This window comes from Danio rerio, chromosome 10, assembly GCF_049306965.1.
Source record: "Danio rerio strain Tuebingen ecotype United States chromosome 10, GRCz12tu, whole genome shotgun sequence".
Taxonomy (NCBI): domain Eukaryota; kingdom Metazoa; phylum Chordata; class Actinopteri; order Cypriniformes; family Danionidae; genus Danio; species Danio rerio.
The window spans coordinates 10,836,355-10,853,846 of NC_133185.1; the positions used below are offsets into that span (position 1 = coordinate 10,836,355).

The 17,492-nt window shown below is 37.6% G+C and overlaps 1 protein-coding gene across 8 annotated transcripts in view; it reads left to right on the plus strand.

The window, feature by feature from the left end:
- Nucleotides 1-17,492, plus strand: part of sh2d3ca (SH2 domain containing 3Ca) — a 100,785-nt gene that overhangs the window by 16,573 nt on the left and 66,720 nt on the right. For 4 of the 8 annotated variants that reach the window (XM_005155608.6, XM_005155607.6, XM_068223911.2 and 1 more), the window contains one exon: nucleotides 99-138. In XM_005155608.6, the coding sequence (XP_005155665.3) occupies nucleotides 99-138 (40 nt within the window). Of the gene's footprint in view, nucleotides 1-98; nucleotides 139-15,417; nucleotides 15,690-17,492 lie in introns of those variants that run through there. The other 4 variants (XM_009305166.5, XM_073914460.1, XM_073914459.1 and 1 more) reach the window with 2 other exon arrangements.

The following is a 17,492-nucleotide window of genomic DNA, read 5'->3' on the forward strand; positions in this document are numbered from 1 at the left end:
AGCTTGTTATAGCATTTAATAGCTTGATCCTTTGTACAATATATCATATAAGAGTTTTGTATAATAAAACAATGTTGTCAATATGTTTCTTTACGCAGTGAACTGGACATCACAGAAAACCAGGGAGAATATGTGGAGGTAAGGCTGTTTTCTTTTAAACAAGAAGTCAATGGGTAAAGTGTGTTTAAACTAGACAATCTCTCATTGTTAATGAGAAGAATCTGGAAGGAATTTCCTTAAGATCTGTCTGGTCTTTGATTTAGGCTATATTTTTAGACTTTCTCCAGACAGCATGCTGAATATGGCTATTTCATGCTTAATTAGACAAAATCCCTGTATTCATTAACTAAAAGCACCATTTTAGATGTAATAAGAAATTAATCTAATGAGGTCTTTTGGAATGTGCTGATTTGGTACAAATTAATGTCCTTTCTAGCCCTGTTCTTACTTGCAGCCATTAAGATATTAGATTCTCCATTTAATTGCTGTGTAGTAAACTCTGTCACCTCAAGATGGCGCTGCGAACTGGCTTTGAATTCTTGAAGAAAAAGTAGAGAAAGAAACTTCAAAACATTTTTTTCCATTTTCTGTCGGCGTAGTTTCTGATTTATTAGAAATCTCCACAGCAGAATCAGCAAAATCAGCTTTAAAACAAGTCAACTTTAAAACAAACTTTCTCATTTATATACACTGTGTAAAATATCTCAATGGTTGCAATTACTAAAGAATTGTTTTATTTCTTAAAAAAATCATGATTTACTAGTCAGTAACATTAATTGTTAATGATGCACGAGTTTTATGTCTCGACAAAATAATTATTTTGTGATTCTGTTAATTTATTATTTGCTCCATTTATTTAAAAAATAATCATATTTGCCATTCACTAACACAGGCTATGCAGTACTGTATGTTACAAATGTATTAAAAAAAAAATAACCTATAGGGTATGTTATGTGTATGTTTACAAGAGAATGACATATACCAATCAGTAAAAGTTGTGACAGAATGGAACACACAAATAAAAAAGAAAATAGTGATTTCTAAAGTTACATTGACTTAATAGCAGTAGCAGACAATACAGCAAACATTAATTATGTGTTCCTTTAGATTTTTTTTTCAGAGTAAACACGTATTCCAATTTTTGTTCTAGCAACACATTTTGCAACATTTTGTAATGTTGCCATTCCTTTTCACAACATTTAAAACCTGTTTAGGGAGCTGCTGAAATTACAGAACACACCACTTGGAGGCACTCAAGTGCAAAACTGTCAATGCGAGTGCACACTGAAAAAGATGCCCAGAGGTGATATGAACGTGGAGCGTGCCGTCCATGCTTGTTCGAATTGCCAGTAACTTTAACAACAATCGACTGCGCCCGAAACACCCTACTACTAAGTACTGCATTTGAATGTAAACGTACTACTCGGCTGTTAGAAAAGTACGTTCTATAAAGTATGAATGTGAAAAGTACGAATGGAATTCAGACATTCTACATTTGCCATTTTGTCAAGGTCACATGACCTACCTGCGTCAGTAGCATCGCTTCACTCCCATTCATGAATTCTCTCTCGAGGCATCAGGGGGTAGCGCAACGTGCATCGGAAGCGCACTCCAGAATCTTTCCGGAAGAAGTAAGTCATCCAGGTACTTCTTGCATACTGATTTTTGAATTCTATGAATTCGGACATACTACTCGGCTCACATACTGATTTTAGCGTACTATATAGTATGGAGGTATACGCTTTCGGACGCAGCGTGTGTGTCAACTTTTTTCTCTTCTTCTTCAGTGTTACAAGCAGGTGTCAGAAGCTTAAAGTTGGGTAGCGCCACCCTTTTCATTAAGCTCCATCTAACGTCAAGAAGGGATTTTGCATACTCTTCTGCTCGACGCCAGTGAAAATCACTTGGTCTTGAATGCGGAAAAACGTCCCAAAACACACTGATGATGCATCCTGGTGTGTAGCCTTTAAGGGCGTACTCACCATGTACAGTTGCTTTGAACCAGGCCGAAGCACGCTTGTCCCCCCTCCCGTCTCCCTCGACGGCCTACACTCACATTACAGCCATAAAGTCCTTGTGCTGCAGGAAATATGAGGTTTGCTAAAGGTGCGCAGCTGTCGTGCAGTGAGGGGATTGCGTCTTTAATAAACTATTACAGTTTGCGTTCATTGAACACTAAGAATGATTAATTAATCCATATGAAACATTCCTTTGAAAGTCACATCTCATCTTCAGTTTTGCGCTTTATGCACTCACGCTACAAGTGTACCGCGCCTGAGCCCAAGCGAAGCACACTCTGGCAAACCTCTTCCAACTGTGCCAGGGCCGGCCAACTGAACCGTGCCTGAGCCTGATTCAGAGCACTCATACTTGTCAAACGATGTAGGAACCGGGCCTGGGCACGGTTAGGATAGCATAGTGTGAGTACGCCTTAAGGTAGGCAACATTACAGGGTCTTTATCACATTTTGTGCTTCTAACATTGCACCAGACATGCTCCAACGGAATGCAGATAGGCCAGTCAAGTACCTTGTCTTCTTCCTCTGCAGCCAGGACTTTGTAATGTGTGCAGAATGTGGTTTTGCATTGTCTTGTTGAAATATGCATGGAAATATACATTCCCTGTAAAAGAAGAAAACATCACAAAACGTCTATGGACTTTTCAGTATTTATGGTGCCATCACAGAAGTTAACCTTTTCCAAGGGCACTGACACAACCCCATACCATGACAGACCCTGGGTTTTGGACTTGTTGCTGGTAACATTATGGAGGATCCTTTTTTTGTCTTTGTTTTGGAGCACACAACATCTATTTCTTTGCAAAAAAATGTTGAAATACTGATTCGTCTAACCACAATGCACGTTTCCACTGTGTTATGGTCCGTCCCAGATGCCTCTGAGCCCGGAGAAGTCGACGGCCCTTCTGGATACTGTCAACATAGGGCTTCCTTTTGGCACAGTACAGGTTTTACAAGTAAAAAAATGAAAATTTACAAATAAAATGAATTAAAATAAAAGTTGACCAGACAAAAGGTGAAATATTTTGTTTTCATATTGCCTGCAATGAAATAAAAGTAAAGTAAAGTAAATTTAGAAGTAACTACTTTCTTTTTGATTTGAGTTTTCCATACTGTCCCAACTTTTTCTGATTCTGTGTTGTATTAAAATGGAGATTCGCTAAAGCACACACACAAACACACACACACACACAGACACACACACACACAAGCAGATTTAAGTCAAAGTCTGTGATACCATTAGCTGTGTGAACAAAAACAATGCCAATTTGTGAAAATGGTGATGTTGTATACATTTCTTGTTTGGTCTATTACTTGCTTGGCATGTTTACTATTACTTGTTATGTTTAGCATTACTTGATTAGGAATGTGAGAGTACTTGACTTCCAAAACAAAAATGGCAGACTATAGGACTGTTTGTGCATAAATGAATGTGAATATGCATACAGTAGCTGCATTTGAAAACAAAGTGACCTGTCATATATAAAAAAGCATTTTATTTTTTTAGGGCCGTCAAACTTAGCGCGTTAACGCATGCGAGTAATTAAAAATATTTAACGCTTTTTAAAAAATGCAATTAACGCATTTGCAGTTTTTTTTATTTCCTCTTGTGGCCAACATGTGTTTAACGTGCAAAGAAATTTAGATAAGACCAAGGAAGCGCTTTTAGAAGGAAAGTTTCAGTATAAAACAATAATGTCGCATAACCAGGCTATCCAGCGTTTCCTCCAGAGTTTCATGCAATTTGGGGTGTTTCATTTTTAATCTTTAAACTTTAACTGCAGTTTAGCAACTCACTTTCATTCAGAAGCATATTGTTCATGCCCCGTGACAAATATTGGATGAAAATATGAAGTACGGACTGCTGGAAGAGTGGTGTTTTTATGGAATTTGATAAAGGAAAGAAAAACTTCCTCATTTTATGACTCGGGTGGTCCATTAAGGGAATCAAAAAATCACTGCTTACATGGTAGACTCTTAATCAGAGTATTGTCTTAATACTAATAAAATCGGAGTATTGGTGTCCATGTAAATGAACTCAGTGAAAGTGTCAGATGATGTTGCAAGCTGTCAAAGACAGTCCATTACTCTGCCTTACTTAGAAATACTGATTCTATGCACCCTCAAATGTTTCACAAAGTTTGATGTTAAGTTATGCCGAGTTCAGACTGCATGATTTTTTAAAGTAGTCGTGTCACATATGTTTTCACACTGCATGACTATCTGGGCTAGCGTTTCGTCGCTGCTTTGTTTACACTGCAAGATGGATCGGTGACAGGGACTTTCACATTGTATGACTTTACTATAGGAAGAATCGCCGACAACTTCGTCCAAACTACGTCTCACAGCCAAAAACACGTAGTATATCTTTTGTTATTAACTACATAATGAGAAAGAAGCCTTTAATGGGGTAGAACATGTACATGTTTGCTCACCTGGGTTTAAAGGGAATTAGCCATTTCTCCTCAACGTTGATAATAAACTAATTTCTTTCTGTATGAAACGTCAAACAGACACGGTTGCTCCTGAGTCCTGTCAAACCTCCACTAGTTTTTCCTCCATTTCGTGGGTCCAAATAAACGGAAAAAGAGTGCTTTTAACTCCTCCCCCAGCCTCCCACTGGCCTGCAGCAGGTATATACACACACACGCAAGTGAATGCCGCTCTCTCATTGGCTGTAGGCGATCGCTGATGTTATTTTCAGTCAAAACTCAATTCACAAAGGCATGATTTGAATCGCCGACAGCTCCAGATATTTAGCATGCCAAATATCTCGCAGGCATTGGCAACTCATCGGCGATTCTTTCAGATCGCGTCTTTGATAGTTCATACTGTGTGATTGTCACTCACGTGCACGAGCACCGATTTGCCTGTGATTTCAGGCATTTGTCAGCGATTTCTCAAAACCTGTCGGCGAGCCAAAATTGGGGCTAAAATCACGCAGTCTGAACTAGGCATTACACGCACCTTTTGTAAAGCATTTGCTTCATGTTGCTGTGTCAGAATCCTTGCTTGTAAAATACAGCCAAAACACTTAGTTTAAGCAAATTTGATGAACGCGATCTTGCGTGTTGATGAATCTGAAGGGAGTCGCTCACCGGGCGCGCTGAACTGCGTGCACAGTCTGTGTGTGTGCTTGCGTGTGTATGTATGTGCTTTTCCTAGCAACAAAAGCAAACGTCTGACATCGCTGATGGTGTCCAAAGTCTCTTTAAGGCATTCTATAAGTATTCTATAGTCTTTGCAGTGTCTGTCAAAGCTCTCAAAGCTGTTTAGAATTAAATGTTTTGAGATATTGTGACCAAAGTCCCTGTAAGAATAGTACAGTCTTTGGTTCATGCCTTTGATGTACCCCTAGGCCACATTGTGCCCCAATAATGTCAACAGACTGGACTGTCTTAAAAACTGGCTAAATGTTAAGGAGGACTTAGCAAAATTGTTTCTACTTTTTAATTAATGTTCTCAACTCGCAATACAACTTTACAAGGAGTACAATTGTTTGTATTCAATACTTTATTATTATTATTATTATTAGAATTTTCTATTTTCCATATTTGCAATGCTTAGAATCCACCATGGAAATCATTTTTGTTTGTTATCGCCATTAAATGTTTTGAAATTCAAATGGCACTCACATGCCTTTGTGTTTATTTTCTGTAATAAAAATGGCTTTTCACAATTAATCATAAATAATAACAAAAAAAGTGTGATTAATTAGTTAATTTTTTTTTTTAATGAAATGACAGCCCTAATTTTTTTTCATTAATTTGTGTAAACAGGGATAATTTTTGTTATCTGTTGTCAAATGAATGGAAGAACACTTGTTTTTAATGCATCATTATCCTGTAAACATCCTAATTTGACTAGGATTACAGCATTGTATGTTGATAGGATACACAAGCTTTCCCTCCATTTCTTAGATGCCTCAGATGCCCTCCATTTCTTAGATGCCATCGTTCCCTCTCTTCACCGCCACAATATGAAACTTTAATGGTGTCTGAGTTAAATTGAGTCTCTGGCCTCAATGTTCACTGTAATGGCAAAAAAAACAGCTCTTTCAGCTGGAAACAGAGAAGCACAACTGGTCTCCGCTCCAGAACAGAACGTTCCCAGAGGCCCTGACGTGTGTGATCACTGGAAATGTTCGTAATTGCGATCTTCCATTGAACCACCGATACCCGATGTTTATTTTCTGCTGGGCTGTCATCTCATTATCTCTGCTGTTCCCAGATCTCACACCCTTCCTAGCACCTCAGGATTGAACTCCTAACCTTTCTTATAGCCGCTAACACCAATTAGCGCTTCCCTTTCAGTAATTGTATTACTGAAAATTCGACTGAAAGATGCCAGTGCTGATCTACTCTAACAATAGTGTGGTTAGTCAAGGGCCAGTAAAAGTGTCTCAGTATGATAATGGATCATGGATAAAAATATTACAGTATCACGATATTGTGATTACTGCTCTAAAATACGTTCTTTTAAAATGTCTCAGTAAAAAACAACAAATTATCCCCCATTGAACACAATATACAGTCTTTCATTTGTCAATTTTTCAATTTACAAATCACATTTATAATATTTTGGAACAGTAAACATGTGAGGCTAAATAATTAAAACAAATTATTGACTTCTGCTACGCTCATTAGTTTACAAAAAACTGATTCCTTTACAACACATACAAAAAAACCTTTACATATACCTGAGGAACGGTATAACCGAAATTTATTTTCTGTTTTAATAACTTGACTTTTCCAAACCGCTGTAAACCTTGAAACCAGTTATTGTCTCATGCCTAACTGTGGTACCACAGTATTTATTCCCAAATGAAGGGTTCATTTTATACTGTGATACATGTCTGTATTGCCATTAAAGCAATACAATATGACCAAATCAAATTAGCAACATGGTACTGTACCTTTAGTTATATTTTACAATGGTCTAAATTGCAGAGAAGATAAATAAGAATTAACTAACACTTAGTGCTATAATAGTCAGTGAAGGTGTTTTGGATCTTTTTCAGAAAAAAAAAAAAAACTCCAAATCTCTGTGCTTTTTCAGACTCAAAATTAGGGATGCACTGGTTTTTTTTAAGCCAATACCAATTTTTACAAAAAAAAAACTTTCGCCCATTTCCAATACACGTACAAGAACTATATAGTAAAAGCTACTTGTTTTACATTAAATTTATTTTGCAGAATATGGATTGGACTCAATTAACATTCAACTGTCCAAAATTGTAAAAGATGCACAAGTTAAAATAAAAAAATGACAACAAGACCATCTTCAAAGATGATTTTTGCTATTCGATACTTAAATTAACAACAGTAATCTTTAATTGACATTTAATAGAACATATTTATTTAATAAACTTAACAAACAAAGCCAGTGCTGTTGCAACAGTGCTCAGCATATATAAGTACACCCCTCACAAATCTATCTTTAAAATTCATATTCATATTTAATAGAAAGCTATCCTATATTATATTTGTGCATATACATTAGATTAGTTAATACTGAGGCCAAATCTCGAGCTTATTTAACAAAATAACTTAATAACAGTCCAAAAACTAGTACAAGCAAATTTATGTTATAGAAAAATATTAAATACATTTTTTAAAGAGGAAAAAATAAGAAAAGCAAAAAAATATATATATATAGTTTTTTCAATATTTTGCTTAAATTTTATTGTATTAACTTTCAATTTCTAAATATGTTTGGTTACTAAAATATTATGTTAATAAATATATCTGTTTAATGAATCTGCTTTGTTTAAATGAACCAAAATTCATTGACTATATTCACTAAGAAATGGATATAAATATTCTACATCTTCAAAAAGGGCTGTACTCAATTATGCTGAGCACAAATGGTAAATTTTGCTGCTCCAGAAATGTTTCTAAAGTGTAGCCCATTTCTTTTATTGTCCAAAATAATATAGCCCAAACTTGCTTTCTTGACACACATCTGATATTTTATACATATTCAGGTCTAATATTTTGGAAAGTTTTTATTTTTCATTATGCAAGAATTTAATGATTTTTCTCTGAGAATAATTAAAATGGGTGTAGCTCATTTTTTCCATGCAAGTTAACCATCACTATAGCATTTATTGGCATATGCACTGAAGATAAGACGATTAAGTTTAGTGACCGATACATTGCAGAATTTCTACTTAAGATATAACTCAAGATTCTTCCTCCAATGAATTCTAAATGCTGGGTTACACACAATTACTGCGTGCTGTTGTAACGGTTGCCGTATTACGTTGCCCAACATAAATAGATTAAGTTAACTTATTTATTTTACAAATTTAAGGTGGTTAAACATAAAACAATTAAAATGTCCCAAAAACCTGTCAAATCCTTTTAAATAAATATTGTGAACAAGCGACAAAAGTCATTTTGTAGTGTGTATAATTTTGCATGTTTTTATTGTGCACCAGGCTTGTAATTACCAAAGTACCAATGCACTTCAACAAACCCCATGCTGTCATGATGGTTAGGGATTTCACAAATGGCAGTAGCAATAAAGGAAATACAGATAAATGATAGATCAAATAGAGAATAGTCAATGAAGAAAAACATGTAGACCCAGCTGGAGTAAGATGGGGCTGTGATAACCCTTTCTCCCCACCCTCCAGCTTTTAGCACGGGAATACATACAGAACAGCCAGTTATTACATTTAAATCAAATCACACAACTCCGCATTGATTAGACCTGGAAACTGACTCAGCCTTCCTCGCTAACATGCTTCTCATGGTCTTGTATTACTGCTACAGATCAAACCAAATAACCGATCTGCTTGATCAGCAAATACAGCACCAGCTTGGGCAAGAGCCATATCGCACACCAACTACAATACCCAGAATTCCAATGGGGGCCTACTCATTAATGTTAATAGCTTGAGGGAGATGAGGGCTTTGGGCCCTGTAGGCAGATGGAGGTAGACACGATCCCCCTGCTTTTTCTCATTACCAGTTCACGCACAGAGCCTTGCTCCGATCCATTGTACTTCTGCACCCTGCCTGCAGGACACTCGCTGTGTAATTAATATTTAACTGAGAGAGAGAGATTGAATGGAAGATTGAGGAGGGTTTGTGATGGAAAAGCCACGATCAGCATAGATACACACAACAGCATGAGACCCAAAACAAGATATCGAGAGGGAACACAGAACATAGAGAACTAGGGCAGCGAGGGAGGCAAGAAAAAAAATGATGTCTTTAGTATTTCAATTGTTTCCCAGACGGGAGCTTTCACTTTCGTTCTGTAAACAAATGGAAACTTTCGCCAAAGGCTATTTTACCAGGGTTTGGTTCCTGGATCTTAGTCACCATTGCACAACCAACAATGACAAGATAATGGCTTGAGAGGAATGAAATGACTGTTTACAAACACTCTCCATTTTCTATCCATTTATAAAGGTACAAGAGCTGTCATCGCGGCAGTCTTTTTTCATTTTTGGGTTCACTTCCGTGCTTTTTAGGTAATATGTGTACTTTGGGGTTTTAGGACACCAATATGCAACCTATTGTACTTTTTTGTAAGAGTGTACAACCGATCAAACAGGTAATCCTGGCCAATCTCACACCCCTGGTTGAGACATTATGGCAGCGGTCTCAAACTGAATTTGACCATATCAGTGACTGGCAATTCATAGAAGAGCCGTTTTAACATTCAAGCACAAAAAAAAAGTAGAAACCTGATATATCTGATGTCATTCTTCCGCAGATACAGTCAAAGCTCCTTTTTGCTTCTTGTTGTACACACTGAAGGTGTAGTTTAAATTGCTATGAAAATACTACAAACTAATGATAGGCATAATAATAATAATTATTATTATTATTCTGTCCAAATCAATTGTTGCTTTACCAAAAGTTTAACAGATAGCGTAAGACAGCAGAAAGCAGATTGGCTAACTTTAGTGACTTTACTGGCAACTGTTCATCTAATTTATTTTTTTTTTTTTTTTTTGTAAAACTACAACAAAAAGGGAAAAAGTATGTTTATATTCACATTTACTTTTAAAATGTTCATTTCAGCCAGCATTAAAACTTTACTAATGCACATTTTTGTACAATTCCTAAGAAGCATATGAGGAAAATCTATTAAATGAGACCATTTAAGTCGAATATTTGCAAAACGATCATATTAACACCACCAGCATAACGTGTAAGCCATGAAGAAGTGTTTGTACAACAAAATACAGGTGGTGTAAAACTGATTATAATCAAATAAGCCTTGAATATTTACAAAAATAAAACTTTAGTAAAAAATAGAGCACTTACTGACATATATTTAACGTTGATATACAGTATAGGTCTTAAATCCTAGCCAGCAGCTAGCTCTCTGCAACTCTTACATGGTTGCCCACTGAAGCTAAGCAGGGCTGCGCTTGGTCAGTACCTGGATGGAAAACCACATGTGAAAGCTAGGTTGCTGCCAGTTAGTGAGTGGATGCCCTACCAGCTGCAACCCATCACTGGGAAACACCCATACACTTTTATTCACATACATACATCACGGCCAATTTAGCTTACCCATACAGCGTATAACTACCCAGCTTGTCAGGACACAAAAATATGTTTAGCTATGATTTAATGGTACCACATATTCAAAAGAAAATGAACTTCCAAAAATTCAATTCAGGTAGTAATGTCTGTCTGTGGCTGCCATATGTTTGTCATTGAGTGTGTCATGTGAGACTCCTCCTCATATGTGCGGTAATAAAATGAAATCCTTTTTTTTTTTCATTCAGTGATCTCATGAGACACATACACACGCCATAACACATGATGTTAACCCACGCACTGGATTACACCACATGTTATCTTCTACTCTTTAAAAGCTTCAATTTGACATTCATCCTCCCATTGTTTCAGGCTGATGAGCGTACAACATGAATTGAACATGCTCTTACCGGTTTATCTGCAAATGCACAATAGCATCAGTGAGATTTCTTTGCAGAACGGGTCTCGTCTAATTACATCTTTTGTTTTTCATTGTGTGCTTTCCCAAGGTCACACTGGAAGCTTCGTCGCTCAGTAAGCTTGTTAGAACCGAATATGCACTTATACCATATAGCAGCAAAATGCTTATGTGCTCCTTGACAGATGTTGCTGTCGGGTCTGAAATGGTGGTGTTAAAGCAGGGGGTGTCAAATCCTGCTCCTGGAGGGCCACTGTACTACAGAGTTAAAATCCTAATTAAACACACCTGAACCAGCTAATAAAGGTTCTCAGTAGGACCATTACAGTCAATTGCACTGGGGCAGGTTGGAACAAAACTCAGCAGCATCCATTATTGGGCACTGCTGATTTAAGGGAATAGTGACAATTTCTCATATAAACTTTTCATTCGTTTTCCTTCGGCTTAGTCCTTTATTTATTAGGGGTCACCACAGCGGAATGACCCGCCAACTATTCTGCATATGTTTTATGCAACGGATGCACTTCCAGCTGCAACCTAGTAGTGGGAAACACCCATACGCTCGTATTCACACACATACACACAATCATACAATACGGCCAATTATGTTTACCCAATTCACCTGTACCGCATGTCTGCAGGGGACTGTGGGGGAAATCCAGTGTCCTGACATTTTATCCTGCCCATTAAATTATGCTACCAACACTGTATTTGAATGGTTTTGAGGTTGGGGTTAGGGATTAAGTAGGTTAGGACAGGATATTACAGCTTCATATCACGCTACTCCACATTAAAACTTTTACTGGTAGCAAAAATCTGATCGGAAGCATATTGCGTCATTAAAATGTGCTACCTACTTTTTGAATGGAAGGTAGGACAGTCTGAAAGGGTAGGACAAAAAACCCACACAAACACAGGGAGAACATGCAAAGTTGTAAACTCTACACAGAAATACCAACTGGCCCAGCCAGGATTCGAAGCAATGACCTTCTTACTATGAGGCGACAGTGCTAACACCTAAGCCACCATGCCACCCCACATGAATTCTTATTACTTACTTTTTTTTAAAATAGAATGTTTTGAAAAATTAAGAATACTCTTTATACATACATTAATCTTTGGCTGCCGCTCTACAAAACGGTTGACCGTGTTTTTACTGTTTTGAATAATGGTTTACACTACACAGCTTTGTTGGTTTATAAAAAAAAAATCTAACCAACATACAGTAATCCTTTTGCACTACTACACTTGATTTTAGCTTGATTGTAAAAAAAAAAAAAAAAAAACTTAAATTAGAATCTTCTACTTCCACTTCAAAAATAAAGATGATTTAGTATTTAAAAATGTTTATTTTTATTTTTTTATATATATATAGAAATTGGTCCTAATTGCTGTACTTTTACAATAAACTGAAATTTTAACCATTTGGTAGAGGTTGATATTTTGGAAATTAAGGGATGTGTTAAAAAAAAAATACATTGAGTGTGTTAGCTAGTGACATTAGCGGCTCTCTTTTAACAATCTAGGCACAAAATTTAAAGTTCATGGCGCAAAAGCATTAAGGACGTGTCCAAATCCACTTTTGCTATTTTAAGGACTGAAAAATATGCTCTGTGCCACGGCACATGGTCTAACAGGGTTGAGCTTATTCTCTTAATGAATTATGGGTTTATTTTGAGAATAAACAAGAGATAAATAAATATAATAATATAAATCAGAGTCTCCCTTTAGGAGTCAGTTGCGTCACGCCATGGCACATTTTCTATTTACATGGAGGATTTTGTAAGTGAAAACACTGAACACTTCACTAGCGAGAAAACAGTTAAACAGAGCATCTGCAGTACTCCTCTATTTGGCCTCTACTTTCTCTTTCTCTCTTTTGTAGATGAGGAAATGGTGGAAACTCATTCCACTGAAGACATTCATGAGCCTACATAATTATTTTTGTTTATTAAGCCCAAAGATGTTTCAAAACAGAACTAAATTCAGTTCTATTTTTCAGCAAACGAATAAACGAACAATGATAACAAAGTGTGGTCAAAAAACTGAGTTATATCCAAACACACGTCCTATTATGCTGCATATGGTCAAAACCTGATAGGTGGACAAATCTAAGCTTGTTTTTAATAATAATCATAATAATTATTAAATTATACTATTAATAATAATATAATTATACAAAACCAAAAAAAGCCTCCCGAGATGATGAAGGCATGGAGGCTGTGTTTTTTACATTTATGTAGAAAGTAATAATTTTTGTAATATTATATTCCTTTCATTCTTTTTCATTTGTAAAGATATTTGTGTATGGCTGTACATCCTGTGTGCATTAAGCAATGTGTAAGTGAGGCGCATAACTTAAGCGTTATGCACTGACTTTAGACCTGCTTTCAGCTGGTCTATTGCACAGTCTATTTTAGTTCCTCAATATACCAACGCACCAACAATGCACCTTAGCACATCTCTTTTCTAGACTGGAACACCTATAAGTCCACAAAGTGACACAAATGAATTTGCTATTTGAACAACGTAACGGAAAACGGGAAAATAAAGGTTGCGCTGGTCTGAAAATAGCAACACATCGAGACAACCCATGGAAAATACGACTTGCACATTATTGCACCGGTTGTATGATAGAGCCCTAGGAATCAAGAAATGCAATCCAATTTTTTTTTTCTTGGTGGGGTAGTTAAAGGGCTACAAGTGTAGGGGGAGTATGTTGTTGAGCTCTATTATTCACTTATTTACCTTGGGTCAGATTGGTTAACCAAAAAGTTTAATTTTAAATGGACCAAGGACCAAAAAAGCATTTTTTATTTATTTATTTTTTGGTGTGGATCATGACACAAGCATGATTACCATGTTCATATTAAACAAGCCAAAATAAGGAACATAATTATCGATCACCCGTATTGCATCAAGTTTGTATATCCAGAAGCATATATTACATTTGAGAGCTAGGAAAGATGGCACAGGGCGTCAGGTGCCGCAGTCGATAGCACGATAGCCTCACAGCAAGAAGGTCACTGGTTCGAGCTCCAGCTGGGTCAATTGGCATTTCTGTGTAGAATTTGCATGTTCTCGCTGTGTTCGCATGGATTTCCTCTGGGTGCTCTGGATTCCCCCACAAGTCTAAAGACATGCGCTATAGGTGAATTGGGTAAGCTAAATTGTCCATAGTGTATATGTGTGAATGCAAGAGTGTATGAGTGTTTCCCATCGTTGGGTAGCTGTTGGAAGGGCATCCGCTGTGTCAAACATATCTCGTAAACATATATCGTCACCTTAGAATTAAAAGGTTCTATCTGACATTTTTGTCAATGTAGTCATTCGCATATTTTTATTAAATGACAACTTATTTACATTATGGGATATTTTTTTATAAGATGTTTACATTTTAAGGTGTTTTATTTAAAAATCAAATGTTACACACACTGTTTGCTATGGAATGCGAAAACTTTGAAGCTCTATATTTCAAAAGCATTCAGAAAGCAGATAGAACAATTCCAAGGTGACGATATGTTGGATAAGTTGACGGTTTACTTGGCTGTGGTTACCCCTGATTAATAAAGGGACTTAGCCGAAAAGAAAATGAATGAATGATGGCACAATTATCTGTGAATACCAACTTAGGTCTGTTCCTGTTTGGATCGACTTCAAGATGGACAAATAATAGAATTTAGTTTTTTTTGTGGAAACGGTTTATTTGAGAATGCTGCTATGAGTTGGTTGCCATAGTGAGGCGTCCATTTTGATGTCACAACAGTCCCCAGGGGGCAAACACCCCACCCTTAACTGCTGTACCAGAGTCAGTCTTATTTTATCTGGAGTAAGTATGTGCGAATGCGTGGGTAGTATTCGATAGGGAATACTCAAGGACTGAGGCTCATTAGCAGGTTTTTACTACGTTCCTAGAAAACATCATTGCATTTCCAATCACAACTTCTACGTTTTAAATAGCTCCTGCATGCCCGGACTTACAATTTCTAAAATAATAAATAAATACAGTCATGTGTTCTTAGATTGAACTCTTTTCTCAGCTTGATGGGTGTGGGAGCGTGTATGTGCATGTGGGTGAGTGTCTATAGACTCTTTTTCCCTGACTGCCCCCCTCTAGTTTTCTTTTGCGGTCTTTCAAATTGGAATAAAAGGGAAAATTCCTTTGAGTAGGTGCTGAATGCGTGCGCCACATGCCCCACTCTCTCCCAGTCTCTCTCCCCCCAGCATTGTTTGGAGCCCTGGAGGAGGGGGTGGGTGGGGTCTCAGTGCCTGCAAGCATCTCTCTCTTTCTACATCCCTCCCTCACCCCTCCGTCCCTCCCCCCACCCACCGCTTTCATCCAAGAGCGATGAGGTAATCCCTGCCAGCGCTGTGAAGCATAGCAAGCGCTAGAGTGAGAGTAAGAGGCAGCGGAACTGAGCGAGAGAGAGAGAGAGAGATACATTGAAAGTCAGAGAGGGAGAGAGAGATCTAGACATTGAGAGGGAGAGAGAGAGGAAGCCGGTGCGGATCTGGGATGACACTTGCTCCAGTGGAACGGCGATAGCACTGATCAGTTGCGGCTGTGGCTTGTGCACGGGTGAACGCAAGGGGATAGGGGCATGACCTGGGGTTTCTAGAGGACTCCAGGGGTGGAAGAGTCGAAGAGAGGAGGACCGGAGCCATGACGGAGAGATGCAGCCTGTGGAGTGCCCTGTCAGCGGCTGCCTGCTGCTTCTACAGGGGCTCCTTCATGCAGGTGCAGGTGAGAGGGGGGCACCCCCTTGAATGCTTATGTGTGAACGTGCAGCGACAGACTATGTGCATGTGAATGCTGTGTGGTGAGGTGTGGATGAGGATTACATCATCGCTAAAGATACCTTCAGGAGTTTCTGCATGAGAAGGTGCATGTCACATGTTGTGTATGTAAGCTTACATATCGATTCCTGCAATTCCATGCAGGGCATCTGCTTTTAGGGATAATAGGCGCCTCTCATGGCTATGTGTTTGGTCCGGTGCAACTGTGCAACCCCAACAACTGTGTCATTCCAGCCAGCCTAGGCTATGATATCACTGCACAGAGTGTGTGTGTGTGCGTAAGTGAGTCTGCATGCCGACTGGGCTCAGCTCACTTTGGCTCAGCTGTAACACTAGTGCTGATGATGCACAGTTGGATGAGCGGACAGGCAGGGCTCTGTTGTCACCCTGCGGTTATGTAGTGGATTGTAATGGGCTCAGGAAACAGGAGAACGCATCAAAGTAGCTCTGGAGGTCATGCTTTTTATATCTGAAAGTGGAGATATATTGTTTCATGCAGGGCTCAGAATACAGAAAATGCTGCTTTTACTCTGTCGAGGTCTGATACGTGATCTCAGAATAACACAGGATTTTAGTGAGAAGGCTGGAAAAGGGGAATGGGTGTCGTCTAATTGTCCTCTATTTCAGCCAACTTAAAAATGGACAACAACAGCACAGTTTTGGCAATGAGTTGGGGTGGTGCAATGAGCATTACAGAAAGAAAGACAATACTTCTTTGCCTCGTCTACTTTTCTAACCTCTCTGTTAGATTTTTCAGGTCCTTTTAGAAGCTAAACTGAGCATCTTTAAACTGATGAAATGATAGTGTTTTGTACTCCCATCTTTGACACTGTCTCAGAATAGATACATGGATTGTTTACAAGTTTATAAATCAAATATGGACAGTTTACTGAAATAATATTCTAAAAATAAAGGTCCAGTTAGGTTAATCCTTACCATTCTATATAACATTCATAATCCTTATACCTTAAATGTATCTATGAACTTATAGTTACAAATTACAAAATTATTAACTCAATAATCTTAAAAACATACTTTTTAATTAATTATTTTTTTAAAACATTTTAGAAACAAAATGAGGGGAAATGTTTCAGATTTGTATAGGTAAGACAATAAAATTTCATAAATATGACCATAAGTGTCTTTGCAGTCTGCTTTTTTAAAGGTATGGCAATTTAGAGACCTGTATATGAACATACATATGACAATTTGTTATGTACTAAGAACAAAACAAATATCTTCAAGTTCATAGGGGTCAGAGATGTCTGTAGACTGTCTGTAATGATGCATGTGTTTATCCCGTTGGCCACCTGAGCTCAGAGCTGCACCAGGAGGAGATGGGGGTGTCTCAGCTGCAGATTGATAATAGCTGTTCTGACTTGATATTCACATGCAGTAAAACAGACATTGCCATTCTGCTTTGTATTTTGTCAGCACCTTGACATTGTGTTCATTTTTACAGTTTATAGAATTGACATTGGGTAATCTCTTAGAAACAAAGATACAAAAACTGTCACAGGGTGATACACTTTTAAGGACTACATTGTACCTTAGGCTAGACATTAGTACCTAGCAAGTACACATTTGTACCTTAAAGTTACAAAAGTGTACTCTTAACATACCAATGTGTACTTGTTAGGTACACAGGTATATCTTGTAAAAAGGTAAGGCCCCAGTGACAGCTTTTTTACCTTTGGACTTTTGGATAGCTCAACTTCAAGTAACTCATACCCTAAACTTATATGTATAA